Raw genomic sequence first — 15,544 nt, forward strand, 5'->3', positions numbered from 1 at the left:
CAACTGCCCGAGCTTTGCACTCAAGCTTGCTCATCATCACGTTGAAGGACTTGCGCTCGACGTCTGCGCCGGAACCGAGTGAGCGGAGGCTTTTGGTCTCGTCGTGGTGGCTGACGAGGTCGATGGGGAACGCTGCAGACACGCGCTTCGCGTTGAAAAAGGTCGTCGCAGTGCCATCGCTTGGCACGGAGTTGAGCAATCGCAATGGACACAAACCCAACGCAAGGATCAAACTGCAGCGTTCAAGGGCCGCTGCTGGGTGCGTTCTAGTTGGTATATTTTGATTGACTACATGGTTGCTACTGCTGCTCACTCTCTCTAAATCGGCTCGTCGGCGAGCTTAGAGCCCGGTCTCGTGCAGCTTGGCCAGGAACGGCGCCACCACCTCGCAGATCGCTCCGCTGCGGACGAGCTCCAGCACGGCGTCGATGTCGGGCTTCATGACGCGGTCCTTGTCGAACTTGGCCACGCGCGTGCGCACCAGCGCGTGGACGGCCTCGAGCGCCTCCGTGGTGCGCAGCGGGCGCAGCAGGTCGAGCGCCTGGCATGCCGCCAGGATCTCGATGGCGACGACCGTCTCCACGTGCTCCACAACAGTGAGAGCCTTGCGAGCGGCGTAGCCGCCCATGGACACGTGGTCCTCCTTGGCACCGCTCGTGGAGATCGAGTCCACCGACGACGGGTGGGTGAGCACCTTGTTCTCCGACACCAGGGCCGCCGCCGTGCAGTGAGCGATCATGAAGCCCGAGTTGAGGCCGCCCTCGGGCACAAGGAAAGCCGGCAGGTTGCTGAGCGTCGGGTTCACGAGGCGCTCGATACGGCGCTCGCTCACGCTGGCGATTTCGTGGATGCCGATGGCTAGGTAGTCCAGCACCTTGGCCGGGTACTCGCCGTGGAAGTTGCCGCCGGAGATGACGAAGCCGCCGCCACCACGGTAGAAGGTGTCCGACGTGCGCTTCATACCGGCTGCCGGGTGCTCCACGGGCTTCTGCTTCTGCTCGACAAGTGCCTTGAGGCGCTTGATCTCCTGTTTGGCGCCGTCCAGGTCGGTGATCTCAGCCTCTTCCTTGAGCTGTTCAGTCTCCACCTCCACCTGATTCGACTGGATGGAAGGAGTCAAATCGGTGGTCACCTCGGCACTTCCGGTGAACACCATCGGGTTGTCCGTGGCGCTGTTCATCTCGACGTCCAGCACACCGCGCACAAAGTTGATCGTGTCGTGCACGATTCCGTGCACCTGCGGGGCGCAGCGCAGCGTGTAGGCGTCCTGCACCTTGCCCTCGTAGTTGTGGCTACGGAACAGCTCGGACGGGTTGTCCGCGCGCAGCAGCGTGCGGATGCGAGAAGCAACGAGCATCTGACCGGTGTGCGGGCGAACGGCGTGGATGCGCGGGTGGAAGGCGTTCACCGTGCCGCAGAGCACCTCCAGCGTGAGCGCCACAGCGACGTCGGCGCAGTTGGCGACATTCTCAGCGCGGACAACCGCCTCAGCGCCGACAGACGTGATGAGCTGCGTGCCGTTGATCATGGCCAGACCTTCCTTGGCGCCGAGCTGCACGGGCTTGAGCCCGTTCTTGGCCAGCACCTTGGACGCCTCGCCGATGACGAACTGCTCGCCAACCTTGTCCCACATGGGGCCTTCGCCCATCATGCCGAGCGCGAGGTGAGCGAGCGGGGCCAGGTCGCCCGAGGCGCCAACCGTGCCCTTGCTGGGCACCACCGAGAGGCAGTCGGCGTTGAAGGCGTCTACGAGCTGCTCCAGCGTGTGCACGCGGATGCCCGAGTGGCCCTTGGCCAGCACGTTGATGCGCAGCGCGAGCAGCATGCGGGTCTGCTCGGGCGACAGCGGCTCGCCCGTGCCGGACGAGTGCGAGCGGATGAGGTTCTCCTGCAGCTCCGTGAGCTTCTCGGGGCCGATGATGACGTTGGAGAAGAGACCGAAGCCCGTGTTGATGCCGTACGCCACGCGCGTCTTGTCCTTGAGGATGTTGTCCACGACCTCGCGTCCGCAGGCCACGCGCTTCCAGGCCTCGTCGCTGAGCGAGATCTTGGTGGCGCCCTTGGACAGCGCGACCAAGTCTTCGGCGCACAGCGACTCGCCGTCCAGCACCAGCTCGGACTTCTTGGGCGTGTGGTTGGCGACGGCCATGGCGACGACGGGGCTAAATTGAGGGGACGGACTTGCTCGCTGCCGAGGAAATTGTAAAATGAACTAGGCGTAGCTTCATGGACAGCGGACAGCGGACGCGTTAAGCACTCGAAGCGAAGTCTGTTCTGCTTGTGCTTGTTGCTGTTGCCGTTCAAAGGGGGATGGGGCTGTGACGTCGGGCCGTGACGCGCCGTCTACACCGTTTCACGGGCCAATGGGAGGCGAGTCAAGGCTATATTCGTAAATAGATGAAACATGAAATAACTGCAATCAGTAGCAAAAGTTGCCGTGGGGTAAATGGTCGAGCCAGTCTGCTTAGAGGGTACTAAGGTAGGCAAGTGATTGGACGACTATCGAGCGAATGGCTTCAACTTCAAATCGGTTAGATGGGTTCGCGGCGATTGGATGCAGGCGGTGATTGCAGCGCTGCTCATGCCCCGACGGCGGCAAGAGTGCGTTTTGTTTGCCTCTACCTCACGTGTCGGGTTTTTGACTCGCGAGCAATTGCTTCGAATGAGGCTTCGGGGCAGCTTTACTCCAAAAGATCACAGAAGCAAATGCATTAGCGACGAATGAGTAGCTCCATGGCGACACCTTCTCTTGCTGCCGTCAACTTCTACCTTCTCTCATCAAACGCATTCGCGTGTGCCACAGATTCCGTCATCACTTTTGCCGGGTGAGCCCCCGCTATAGCGGAAGCTGATCTGCAAAAGCAACAGATGTCGAAGCTCGAGTCGTACCCCAGACAAGAGCATTCAGCCTCAGTGCACGTATCTTCGTAGATGCAAATAATAGTTACAACGCGAAGAGTCCACCCCAACGAACAACATAACTGTTGAGAAGCACCAGGTTTTGGTGCGGCTTCATACTAACTCTATTGGCCGCATTTGAACTGTGTGGTAACATCTTCGATTTATTTTAAACATGCAACCACACTTGCTTCTACATTCATTTTCCGAGCAAAGAATACTGCGCTGCTTGCTTGCTGTGAGGCAGGAGTCGGTTTTCACTATCAACTGAGCTTGGCCACTGCAGTAACGCGACGCGTAACAACAACACCATTATCAATACCGGTAAACCGCGCAATGCAACAATAAGCACCTTCTCACGTTTGGTCTCGCAGAACTCCTTGAGCTGAGGGACGGCACGTGCCGACAGCGTCGGGTATACGTAGGTGATGAGGCAGAAAAGCGTGCGGCTACCCTGCGCGACCTTGCACACGGCAATGCCTTCTCCTTCCTCTTGGGCTGGGTCGCCACGTCGTCCGTACACGAGCGGCGGGTGGAAACTGCAATCACCGATAGCAACAAATATACGTCAGCTTCAGCCTTGCTCAAATATTAACGAAAGCATCAACTAAAACTTCCGCACCGGTGCACGTCGTACTGCTCGTTCAGCAGCACAATACCCGACGCCATAGTGTCTTCACGTTTGTCGAAGAGCTTGAGGAATCCGCTACAAAATCGCACGAAACACAATGTTAGGATACCCAGCCAATTAACCTGCTATGCAGCAGGGTGGCTGAGCGCCAGCAGTAACGTACGCGACCTCTCCGTCCAGAGGTTTTGTGTTGCTGATGAGGATAGCCCCGTTCCCGTCGAACACGATGTGCTTGGCCCACTCCTTCTGCGCCTTGATGGCCTCCTGCAAACTCGAGAGCGTCACGGGCGCGTCCGCTGCAGAGTTGTTGCCGGCAGCCACGTCGTCTCCGGTCAGCACGTTGCTGCTGCTGTGGGAGCTCTGGAGCGACTGGGAGCTGGCAGCCGAGGCGGCGGTGCCCCCCAGGCTGCTGCTTGCGGCCTTCAGCGTCTTCCCTGTTGCGTCCATCGCGGATTCAGATGCAGATTTACAAGCCGCCACGTGGTCCGCGTTTATGATTGGTTAAAATAGAAATGCAATAAGGGTATTCGTTTATCTTCGGCTACGAAGATAAGATGTATTACAGGGAGTCTCTCTAAGAACTGGGCACGCCTTGGGGGCTTTTGCAAAATGAGAAAATCCGGAAAATGCCCAATCGATACCAAACCTTCACCACACACTCCCTCTTACGTTTTAAGCATCTTCGCAAAACGAATTCTCCCAAACATGTTTTGTTCATCTTCATATCGCCTTCCACAGAAGCTATCGCGTTTTCCATATTAAGGGCGGCGATTCCAAAGGCCATGTCCAAATTGGTGTGGCGTTCGTGTGGTAGAAAAAGACAATGTCCAAATTGGTGTTTCATGTCAGACTTCTTTCGTGCGTTTAATGCACTCTTGGGGCAACGTCAGAGATCCACTCTTGCGTACCGACCACAAGCGAACGGCACTGCGGAACGTATGGTACAAACCATATCTAGATCTCTGCGGATGTTCGTCGAGGACGAGAACCAACAGGATTGGGATGAGTTCGCCGAGCGTCTGGTCTTCGCGTTGAACGCGTCCTATGATCGGATACGCAAGGACACGCCATTCTTTTTACTGCACGGGTGGGACCCAAAAACGACGATCGAAGCATCACTGGCAGTTGGAAGTGGGAGAATGTAGAAACCGGAACGATCGGGCTATCAGGTCTGGACGACGTCGATACAGCTAGCAACGATGATGAAACCGGCCACATGGATTTGGAGATCTCGGCCGAAACCGCAGCGCTGAGAGCACGTGGAGAGCGAGTAAACTTGCAACGACCGCGGAAACGTGTACTCCGCGAAAGCCTCGACTGAGGCGATGGTTGAAACAGACTGGATCGCCTTCGGAGACAACCTGCGGTTTTGTGTGACGATTTCTCAAGTACCAGTGAGCGATCTCCGGTGGCATAATGGTGTAAGGGCGTGTGACACGACTAGATGTCTGATGGTAGCCCGCGCTGGCGCGCCATGAAAAGTACACCTGCGACGACGAGAATATGCGTGTCAGGGATATTCGCGACTGCTACCTCAGTTTGAATCCTTGAAGTCGTCGGCAGAATGATATCCAGGACTATGATCAACCAGGATCTTGGAAGCGAAACGTGGATATTGGTCGACATGATCTACCGGATGGGTACTGGGCGGCGCGAGGCCCGCTCGCGCTTGCTATTCAGTCGCTTCGGCCGACTGGCGTCATTGCTCTTCTGCAGCGAGATCACACTGGAGATCTCGAACTTGGCCCGACGCACCTATGCGGTCGACGTTGTACGCGCGATCCTGAGCAACCGGATGAGTCGCGCTGGCGCGGCGGACGGACTTCTCGAATAAATCCTGGTGACGGCGAAACGGCGGTGGAGATCACGGACTTCGCTGTCCAAAGTGGCGGTAGCCTAACCAGCTTTAACGATACGCGCAAGTTCTGGAGCAGGCGGTGGTAGGCCATGAAACGGCACTTCGACAGGAACTTGGCCGCTAAGATCGCGACAGGACGTGCACATAAGTAACGCAGCCGATGCCTACGTGACGGTTACAGACGAAACGCTGGGGGTAACGGCCGTCGGTTCGGCCGTATCCGACGCTGGAGTGTCATCGCCGGTCATGCTACACAGTGCTCTGCGCGTGGAAACCACTTGCTCAGTGACCTCACGTGAAGAGGGGGCGGATGTGGTATTGTGGGTCAAGAACTGACAGAAACCGCTCCGAAGGTTGCACGAAGGTTGCGCGAAAGTGGATCCCAGTATTTACGGAGACCCGAGACCAGGTGTCCCGTGACGAGAAGAAATGTGGAGATCAGCGTCGTATTTGCGGAGATACATAATCGGCGGACCATAAGCAAGGTGATGATGTCACCCAGGGCCTCTAGATGACGTCATAAGGTACAGGCAAGGCAGTATAGGAGTGGTTGGCCGGCAGAAGAGCCGCCGGCAGATAGGACAGTTCAGTTCAGAATTTCCGACATCAAAACAAGGTACTTCTTCATATCAGTCTTTGTATTGTGCGGTTAGCGCCTGCGAGTGCATTGTGACTGTTTCCTACCTACCTGTGACGTGTACTCGGGGCTCTGGATTGATTTGGCCTCCCCGGTGCCATCCTGGTAGCGTAGTGTGTTGCATTGTCTGGACTCAAGAGATCAACTCTCAGTGTTCGACAGTAGGACACTCTAAACGGCTTGGTAAGGTATTGGCGTGCGTCCCGCACTTTTGTTTGGTCCCGCAGAGTCGCTGCGGTAGGAGATCTCTGGTAGATCTCGTACATATTGTACACCAAGTTCTCGTGCAGTGGGAAAATTTACGTTGCTGTACAAGTGTCCCCGCGATAGAGTTAACTTAAGTCTCTGCCCGCGAGTGTACTAACACCCCCATACTCATCCCTTCATATTGCACGTCTTCTAGGAATTACGCTAGATAAAGATCGGTGTCTTGCTACAAGGGTACACAAGGTGAGGCCCAGAGATCTCGAGGATCTCTGGGATTTTTGCTTGCAGGGGTACCCCCCGTAGTTGCGTGGCAGGACATGTAGTGCGTCTAACTTGACTCAATACTTTAACTTACACGTCGCGCTACGTGTATGAGGAAGTGTAAGTACTTAGTAATTACTTAGGTTAATTATATTTGAATACACAAATATAATTTAACTTAGATAAGACTCCAAGTAGTTAGTTTAAGGTAAAATGAGAACTGTATTGTTTGTAAATTGATCTTCTTCCTAAATCTGCTAAAAACTGTTTATCATCTATGAAAGGGATTGACAGCGGCTGCCCCGCTAATATGCATGTCTCTGATTGGTAGAAATATGCTGCTTTCTACCAATAGGATCTTTGGGTAGGTGTGGACCACTCATTGTGGTGGTCCACTTCAATGTATCCATTGGTGTGACTTACACCAAGGTGAGGAAGTTTCTAAAACTTTTAACAGATATTTTATGTTAAAATCACAAGTGGCTTGTAGCCACTTGAACGTGTAACCCCGTTACACCATCCCCCCTTAAGGTTAGACGCGCGGGGTCTCCGCACGTCAACCTTCGGAATTGACCTTTCGTCAATTCTCCGCGTTTGGAGAAGAAATCCGCGCTCATTCAACGATGAGCGCGCCTCAAGAGGAGAAGACTTCAAAGTCGGTGGGGAGTCATCTCTCCATCGACGACTACTTTGAACGCCAGAAGGCGAAGTATGGCGACGTCGTCGACTTCGACGACGACGATGAAGATATGGAGGGCGAGGAGGACCCGCCCTCAAAGCGCAAAGACTCAGTGTCGAGCGAATCGCTCGACCCTCACGCCAAGAACATTCGCCCGCGTGAAGGGGACGAATCGGACGCTTCGAGCTCGAAGCGTTCGCGAACTGAGAGCGATACCCCACTCGCTTCCGCTGGTGCTCTCAGTACTCCGTGGATGCCGTCCGCGTCCGAGATCACGGACCGGTATGGGAACTCGGTACCTCCGAATGAGGTGCCGCTGTACGTATGCAGCGCCATCAAAGATGACGCTGTGGCTGCCGAGCTGCACTTTGATGCGGAAACGCATCAAAGAGCGATTACTACATCGGACTCTTTCATGAGCTCCGATGGTTTCAAAGCAAGAAGACATCTTCTCGCAGCAAAGTGCCCGAGTGGCAGGCACTTCGTCAAAGTTGGAACGCCTTTGTTGAAAACTTCAACAAGAAATCGAGTGCTTACCGTGATCGGATTAAGCAAGCGCGTGATCACTTCGAGACGTACTCGAAGCGTGGAAAGCTGGAGCAACTTCATGTTGCTGCTGAGGAGGCAAATGTGCCGTGCGCTGTGGCCGAGGGCTTTCAGTGCACGAAGTGCTTCCCAGGCGCGGTCCGCTTGAGCGACCATGACCTGAACGGGTACACGTCGTTCCGTGTGCCCGAGAGTCTCAAAGAGCTCCGTGCTAAGTTCTTAGCACGTGAGGGTTCGGGCGCTAGCGATGATCGCAGCGCGCGTATTACTTACGCTGTGCCAGCGCGTACTGCTCCTCGTACGCCCTCACCATTTCCGGAACGTCCTCCAGCAAGACGTTCCGCGGCTCCCATGTATCTTGATGGGGAGGAAATCCTCTCCAACGAATACGAAAACGAGCCTCTTGAGGGTTCGTTTTCGGGATACTATGGTCAACAATCCGCTCAACAATCCAGCGGGTTGAGCCGCGGGCGTCACGGACCGGCGGTGGCGGGGGTGGGAACACGCCCCGGGTATGATCAGCCCCGGGCTGATCAGTATGCGCCTCTCCACGACCGGGTAACCGCCGTGGAGCGTCTGCAGGGCGCTGAGTTCGCCGCCCTGAAACAGGAGCTGGCGATCCAGAAGGCCCAAGTCGCGGCGGTCTCGCAGACCGCCTCGAATATCCAGGTCGAGCTGGGGACCCAGATGAAGGGGTTGCTCCAGCGCGCGGACGCGCTGGAGGAGAGGCTGCTCGTTGCCGAGGCCAAGGCTTCCGCTTCTGCCTCGGCTCCTGCCGAGGCTTTGGGTCAGCCGAGCGAGATGGCTCGTGCTGCAGGTATGGCTTCAGCCGTCCAACGTAAAAGGTCGGATGGAGGCGCATGCTAGACGGTATGTCTAGCGTGTATGCGTTGCCGTGCCGTGCCAACACAGTGAACGGCCCGATGAAGCGCGGAGCAAGCTTACTTGCTCCGAAATCCGAAACTGCATGTTTAGGCAGGTTTTGCGTAGCTAACAATACCAATGAACTATCCTTGAATTCATTTGTGTTGTCTCTGCCCACATTGTCTGCGTTCAGCTTCTGTTGGTCAACAGAAGCTGCTATTGCGTCTTGGACAAACCGAATTACGGCTTGTCTTTTGGTGATGAAATGGATTGCATCCGAGCTGAAGTCATTCAGCTCGCTCTCCGCTAGAGGCCCGGCCTCCGCGTGGTGCTTTGCGGTGTCTGCGCCCTGCGCAGACCCGTGGTCGTTGTCCTTGTTGGTGGAGGAGTCTGCGCCCTGCGCAGACTCATGTGGTTTGTTCATTGTTGCAGCTGACACTGTGCAAGTGTCAGCGGTTTTCTGCGGCTGCTGTATTGCAGTCGTAGATCCCCCCACTTAAAGTGGGAGCCATCACTCCGAGTAAACTCGGTAGACGTGGATGCCGCATGGCATTCACGTAGAACGGTGTATGCCCGGTCGAGGCATGCACTGAGTTATTGATGGCAAACTCTGGCATCGATAGGCACTCGCTCCAGTATTGGAACGAGTGAGCGTAGCTCTTCAAAATGTCGACGAGCACGCGGTTCACGCGCTCGGTTTGACCGTCCGTCTGCGGATGATCCGCAGTCGACATTGAAAGTTGGCTCCCAAGAAGTGTAAACACTTCTTGCCACAGGTGCGCTGGGAAGCGCGGGTCTCTGTCCGACACGATGTCGGACGGCATGCCATGGTGTTTGAACACCATGTCGACGAACAGACGGGCCGTCTGCTTCGCGGTCACTTCTGCCGGCGCCGCAGCAAGATGTACCATCTTGCTGAAGCGGTCTACGAAGACCACAACACCGGTGTTCCTCCGCTATCCGGGGGAAGACCAAAGATGAAGTCCAAAGACATGGACTTCCAACACTCCGACGGAGTCGGTAGTGATTGTAACGGAGCCTGCGCGAACGGCGCAGGCTTTACGCGTTGGACTACCCCGCAAGCACGGATGTACTTGCGCACCCACTTATACTGGTGGTGTCAGTAGAAGTCGCGCGTGAGAAGGACGTATGTCTTCTCACGTCCGAGATGTCCCGCAGTCGGGGCATCATGATATTCGTACATGATCCTGAGTCGCAGGTCATGATCGTTCGGCACGACAACGCGATCCGCGTTGTCGTCGACTGCATTATAAAGCAGTAATCCGTCGTGCACTCGAAAGCGGTGTGCACGCGCACGAAGGTGCTTGGGCAACTTCTGACGAGACTTGTCAGAAGACGCTATGCCATAGGCCAGCAAGAGTTTCGTGTCCGCGTCGTGCGCGTACGCGGCCTTCACATCGTCCAACAGAGACGACGTGGGTTTGCTCGATCGCATGGCGCCAATGGCATTGACGTCAGCAGCTTCTGCGTAGTCCGGCCGACGTGATAACGCATCGGCCACCACATTCAATCTTCCGGGCTTGTATTCAACCCGGAAGTTATACTCCGCAAAGGATGAGAGCCATCTCGCCATTCTTTGTGATATGTGTGGTGACTTCACTGCAGTGCTCAGTGATGCATGGTCGGTGTAGACCACAAACGGTCTACTTCCAAGTAGAAACACTCGGAACTTTGCGAGTGCGTATTTCATGGCAAGGAGTTCCTTGTCATGCACCGGATAGTTGCGCTCATTTGGCTTCAGCTGACGCGATTGGTAGTAGACGACACGATCACGGCCCTCGTGATCGTGCTGCATTAACGCGCATCCGATCGCGAAATCGGATGCGTCACACACTACGTGAAATGGGCGATCTTGGTCAGCCACTGCCAAGATCGGCGCCTCAGTCAAGCCCCGCTTGACTGCATCGAATGCCTTTTGGCAATTGGTTGTCCAATTCCACACAGCTTCCTTCTTAAGAAGCTGTGACAGCGGGCGGATCTTGCCCGCGTAATCCTCCACGTACTTGCACAAGTACGTGGCTAAGCCAAGGAACTGCCTCAGTTCCTTGACACTTGAAGGCGTTGACCATTCATTAATCACTCTGACCTTTTCCGGGTCAGGGCGAACTCCATTTTTCCCTACGAGACACCCGAGGACGGGTATCTCGCTCGCCCCGAAGATGCACTTCTTCAGGTTCGCGTAGAGCTTATGGTTTTGCATAAGCTCAAGTAGTTTCCGGAGATGCACCCTGTGCATCTATACGTCGGTCTTTCCGTCCACAGCCCGGCTGTGGATGAGCACATCATCGAAGTAGCTCGGCGCGAAGTCGCGCACCGAGCGCATGCTGTCGTGCAGGCCCGCTGCACGACAGCATGCAAATTGCGTCAGTGCGGTACGTTTGCAACCGTCCGCACTGTTTGCAGCGTCAACTCCCGGAGTTGACACGCCTCCGTCACCTCGACGCCATTCATTGGCGGAGCCCCTCATGACCGAGGGTGCGTCGGCTCCCGGAGCCGATGCGTCGTCGTCGATCTGACCTCTTCGGGTCAGGGACTGTCCCTTGCACGCCTGAATGTGAGTGTTGGCTCCTGGAACCAGTACATCTTTTTCGTCTGACGTCGGCAGGATTGCGACGTTGCTCTCACTTGTGCGCGCTTCTTGGGCACTCCGAGACAGCAGCATTAAGCGCTGTCTCGACTGGAGAGCCGCGCGCACCTGCTGGTGCGTGCGCTGCGGTAACAGGGCCATCGCTCTCTGTTCCGCTGTCGCGGCCGAAGCGCACGAGCGTGCGCTTCTTCCAGTCTATCACCGGATCATGCCGTGCAAGCCACGGCATGCCCATTGCCACGTCGAACTTATCGTCCAGGTCCAGGACGATAAAGTGTTCGGCAAACACTCGTTGTTTGTACGAGAAGCGCACGTTCACGACGCGCTTCTCGGTCTTTACGATGGCACCTGTTGCCAGCCGTACCTCCAGAAGACTTCGAGGTGTATCTACCTCCTCGAAGTCAAGTTTCGGCAGGCTTAGTAGTCGAACAAAGTTGTTCGACGCGCCTGAATCTACCAAAGCTCGAAGAGAGTCACTCGCTCTCTTCGAATAAACCTTCAAGATGACTAGGTTCGGTCTGTCATCTTGTTTCTTGCAGTGAGAGCTGGTCTCACTGGGTGCTGCAGTCCTCAGTGTCGCGTGCCCGATATCGGCACGCGCGACTGCATTACCAGTAGGGCGCCCCGCGCCTACTGGATGTTCGCGTTTTTTGTTGGTCCGCGGCGATGCCTAGCATCGCCACGACGGCCATCTCCAGGGGGCATGGGAGCTATGCACCCCCGTGCAAAGTGACCGATCCTTCCGCAACGGAAGCATCGCACCTTACCTCCCTGCTGCTGGTAACCAGCAGTTGTTGCGTTCGAGAGGTCCATTGGTTCTGGACCTCCCGTCCTCGCTACCGGGCGCGGTTGCGGCCTCGGCACGTTCGCATGCAGTTTTGCCTGCCGCAGGCTAAACTCTTCTTGCATGGCAAGGGTGATTGCAGCTTCGAGAGTACTCGGGTACTCTCGGAAGAGATAGGTCTTCACGGGCCCATCTCTAAGTCCCTTCATGAACGTGGCGACCTTGGCCACCTCGTCAATTGGATTAGTCACGATATTTGATACCAAATATCGTGCGCGCTGCGCGTAAGCATGGACGTCATGCTTGCCTTGCTGAAGGTCGAGGAACTCCGCTCTCTACCGGAACACGTTTTGCGGGGGCTCAAACGCTTGTCTGAGCTCCTCTTTGAACACTTCGTACGTGCTGAAGCACGTAGGATCGGAGAGTCAGCGTCCATACGCCCAACGCCTTGCGCGTCCGCCAAGGCAGGACATGGCGAACGCGACCTTCGACAGTGGGTCGACGATGCGTCGAGCCGCTATGGCTGTGTCGAGCTCGACAAGCCATCGGAGGAGAGGCTCGCCCTCTCTTCCCACGTAATTGCTTACGCTCAACTTTAATGGTTGAGCACGCGGTGTCGTCCCTGATGACGCCGTCACTGAGGAAGCAGCGTCACGCTGCTCCTTCATGATGAATCCCAGAGCAACACCATGTTGCTCCGTCGGCGATAGCGTATGCAGCATCGTAGCTATCGCCGCTTCTCCAATGACTGTTGATAGTCGTTGAAGGGCTTCTCACTCTGGGTCAGACAGGTGGGGGCAGTCAGCGCGTGCAACATGCGTTGCAGGCGTGTTGGAGCTCTCCATGGGCACCTCCGTGCTCATGTGGTTCTCGGCTCCGCGTTCGTACACCTCGTACGAACGTCAAGCAGTCGGTCGTTGGACGGACTACAAAGTGCTACCAGGTGTAGTGGGCCTAACTTGGCTCACTATTGTTTAGCTTACACGTTATACTACGTGTATGAGGAAGCGTAGGAGTTACTAAAAACTTGAGTTAATTATGCTTGAGTACACGAATACAATTTAAATCAAATAAAGATTCCAAGTGACTTGGCTACGGTAAAATGAGAACTGTATTGATCGTAAATTGATCTTCCTCCTAAATCTGATAAAATTGTTTATCATCTATGAAAGGGGTTGACAGCGGCTGCCTGTCAGAGCCCCGCCAATATACACGTCTCTGATTGGTAGAAAGATGCTGCTTTCTACCAATAGGATCTTTGGGTATATGTGGACCACTCATTGTGGTGGCCCACTTCAATGTATCCATTGGTGTAACTGACACCAAAGTGAGGAAGTTTCTCAAACTTTAACAGATATTTTATGTTAAAATCACAAGTGGCTTGTAGCCACTTGTGCGTGTAACCCCGCCACAGGCTTGCTGCGTCCTCCATTCCTTGATCCTGGACTATATTGTCGTTGTCACTGCTCTCACTGTCACTGGACGAAGAACAATTGTCGAAAATGTCCCCTGCCGAGCTCAAAAGCCCCAAGAATGACCCTACTGCACCGGTAGTACCGCTCGATGAGCTTAAATTATTGCTTGTAGGAACTATCTGCGCGCAGATAAATCGAGCATCAACGTTTTCTATGCCCCCTGTGTCCATTCCACCTCGTACGATTACTGTCGGGTCTCACAGAGGACACGTAGCACCACCCCAAGCTTGCCACCGTGGCACTTACTTTTTCCACATACTCGATATCCCACCTTGAGTTTCGACGTGTTCAAAACGAGTACGAAAAGAAATGCCAGCCCAATAGCAATCTCTGTTAGAAGGTCGTTGGTTTCATTTGAAGGGTGAGTTGCTAAGTGAGCCAAACTTTAGTTTTAATGTTGAGGCTACCCGTACGCGCGCGAGACTCGTTATCCTACCCCTGGAGACAATTGGTTAACCCTTTCGCGATATGAGGGCGCAGTTTTCGCCCTTTAAGGTGTTTTACAAAACAAGGCACAAATACCCCCACTAAAAAAGGGCACTTTTTGGCCCTTTAACCAAACCTCAACTGCAAATCCACCTTCTTTTAAAACAAATCAGAAAAGTTGATTGGCGTAATCACCATGTAATCACGTTCAATATAAATATCATGATGTAGTTACCCACACTATGTAACTGGCAAATCACAGTAGATGTGTCCCATGAGATACGTGAACCGCGGTACCGTGATTTCGTTAAAGGGCGGATTTTGCATTAAATGCCTTAGATATGTAGTGTATAGTTAATAGAGGTGGATCGCGAAAGGGTTAAGAGCTATCATATTTCGTTACTACCAATCCTATTATTGCGGATAGGTTTATTGGGGAATTGCCACATCATAAATAACGAAGCCTTCGCAATTTTACTAGAGGCGAAGCTTTTGTCTAGGAGGACAGTGTGTACAGTTTAATTTCTGAAAATAGGATGTGGAACTTGGCTTCATTCAGATTGATGAACACCCATCGTTGAAAATTTACAATAGGTTGTTGGACAGCTGCACGAAGAGTCATCCCAATGCTCCATTCGCAAGAGCGGGAAATGGTTTATTTTCTGCGTTGTCACACGTGAATTCTTGCTACACAAGATACTCAACATTATGGAGATCAATGCTCGGTTGACGAAATTTGATTCGGCTGTCACAGCCCTGCGTCCACCACATCTCGACCCTAGATGCCACCGGTGCCGTCGTGCCTCGCACTCGCACTTGTGATCGTACCAAACGTCGTTGCTCATGGGCAGCCACCGACAACCGGAATCTGGAACTCGCAGGTAATTCAAAGCGAATAATTTATTTTACTCGATAGAATTCACAGAGGATGTACGATTCCAATCAATGACTAGTCTATTGAACTAGTCGTCCACAATAAATACGAATAATACCCAATCGATTTTTACCTGGATGAGCGCCGTCAATATCTTAAAGGTCGCAGAAAAGGCCCTTTAACCCTCTCGTGAATGACTTGAAATTCTACACTATACATATCACAGTCACTCGAAATCAAAAGGTGCCATTTCGACCCCTTTTGTTGTCCCACTTGCGGTTTGCGACAAGTTGGAGCTGGAGGAGGCACGCCAGTCATCGCTCCTGCTGGGGTGCTCGCAGATGCTGCGCAGCTATATCGACAGCTCCCAACGCACTGAGCTGCTATCCCCACTAACTTGTTGCCCTCAGCACGTCGGCAAAATGTTTTTTACGGTCATAGTCAACTCGAAGGCTTTGGCTAACAGGAAAGAAGTTTCCGCGCATGTTGTTAGTACCAGGAGGCGCATTGGTATAATGTGATTACTATCATGATTTCATGATAAAAATTCGATCGCATCTGTCACCACACCTCTTCGTGGATTCAATGCAAGATTTCCAGACAGGAGCAGACACAGCAGGCAACAAGCACCAAATTGACACGATGCGACTCGGGAATTTTTCCCGTGGCCAGGTCCGACTGCCGAACTGGATGGATGCGATGGAGTATGATTGGTCACCCTGGATTGGAATCCAGTGGCGTGCTGTGTGACACGTGGAGAGTGATTGCTTGTGTGGGGATTTGGTACTACCAGTGC

General features: G+C 54.2%; 2 protein-coding genes across 2 annotated transcripts; both read right to left on the reverse strand.

Moving 5' to 3' along the window:
* Positions 1–340: 340 nt before the first annotated feature.
* On the reverse strand, positions 341–2,149 carry IUM83_09389 (Histidine ammonia-lyase; the record flags this gene model as incomplete). The annotated part of the gene is made up of 1 exon (XM_067933830.1): positions 341–2,149. The coding sequence occupies one exon, from the start codon at positions 2,147–2,149 to the stop codon at positions 341–343; it is 1,809 nt and encodes a 602-aa protein (XP_067786547.1).
* Positions 2,150–3,161: 1,012 nt separating this feature from the next.
* On the reverse strand, positions 3,162–3,976 carry IUM83_09390 (uncharacterized protein; the record flags this gene model as incomplete). Its single annotated transcript, XM_067933831.1, has 4 exons — positions 3,162–3,178; positions 3,259–3,437; positions 3,521–3,604; positions 3,693–3,976. 4 exons carry the CDS (start codon positions 3,974–3,976, stop codon positions 3,162–3,164), a joined length of 564 nt encoding a protein of 187 aa, XP_067786645.1.
* Between the last annotated feature and the right edge of the window lie 11,568 nt (positions 3,977–15,544).

This window comes from Phytophthora cinnamomi (genome assembly GCF_018691715.1).
Source record: "Phytophthora cinnamomi strain GKB4 chromosome Unknown Contig67, whole genome shotgun sequence".
NCBI classification, from domain to species: Eukaryota; Oomycota; class Peronosporomycetes; order Peronosporales; family Peronosporaceae; genus Phytophthora; species Phytophthora cinnamomi.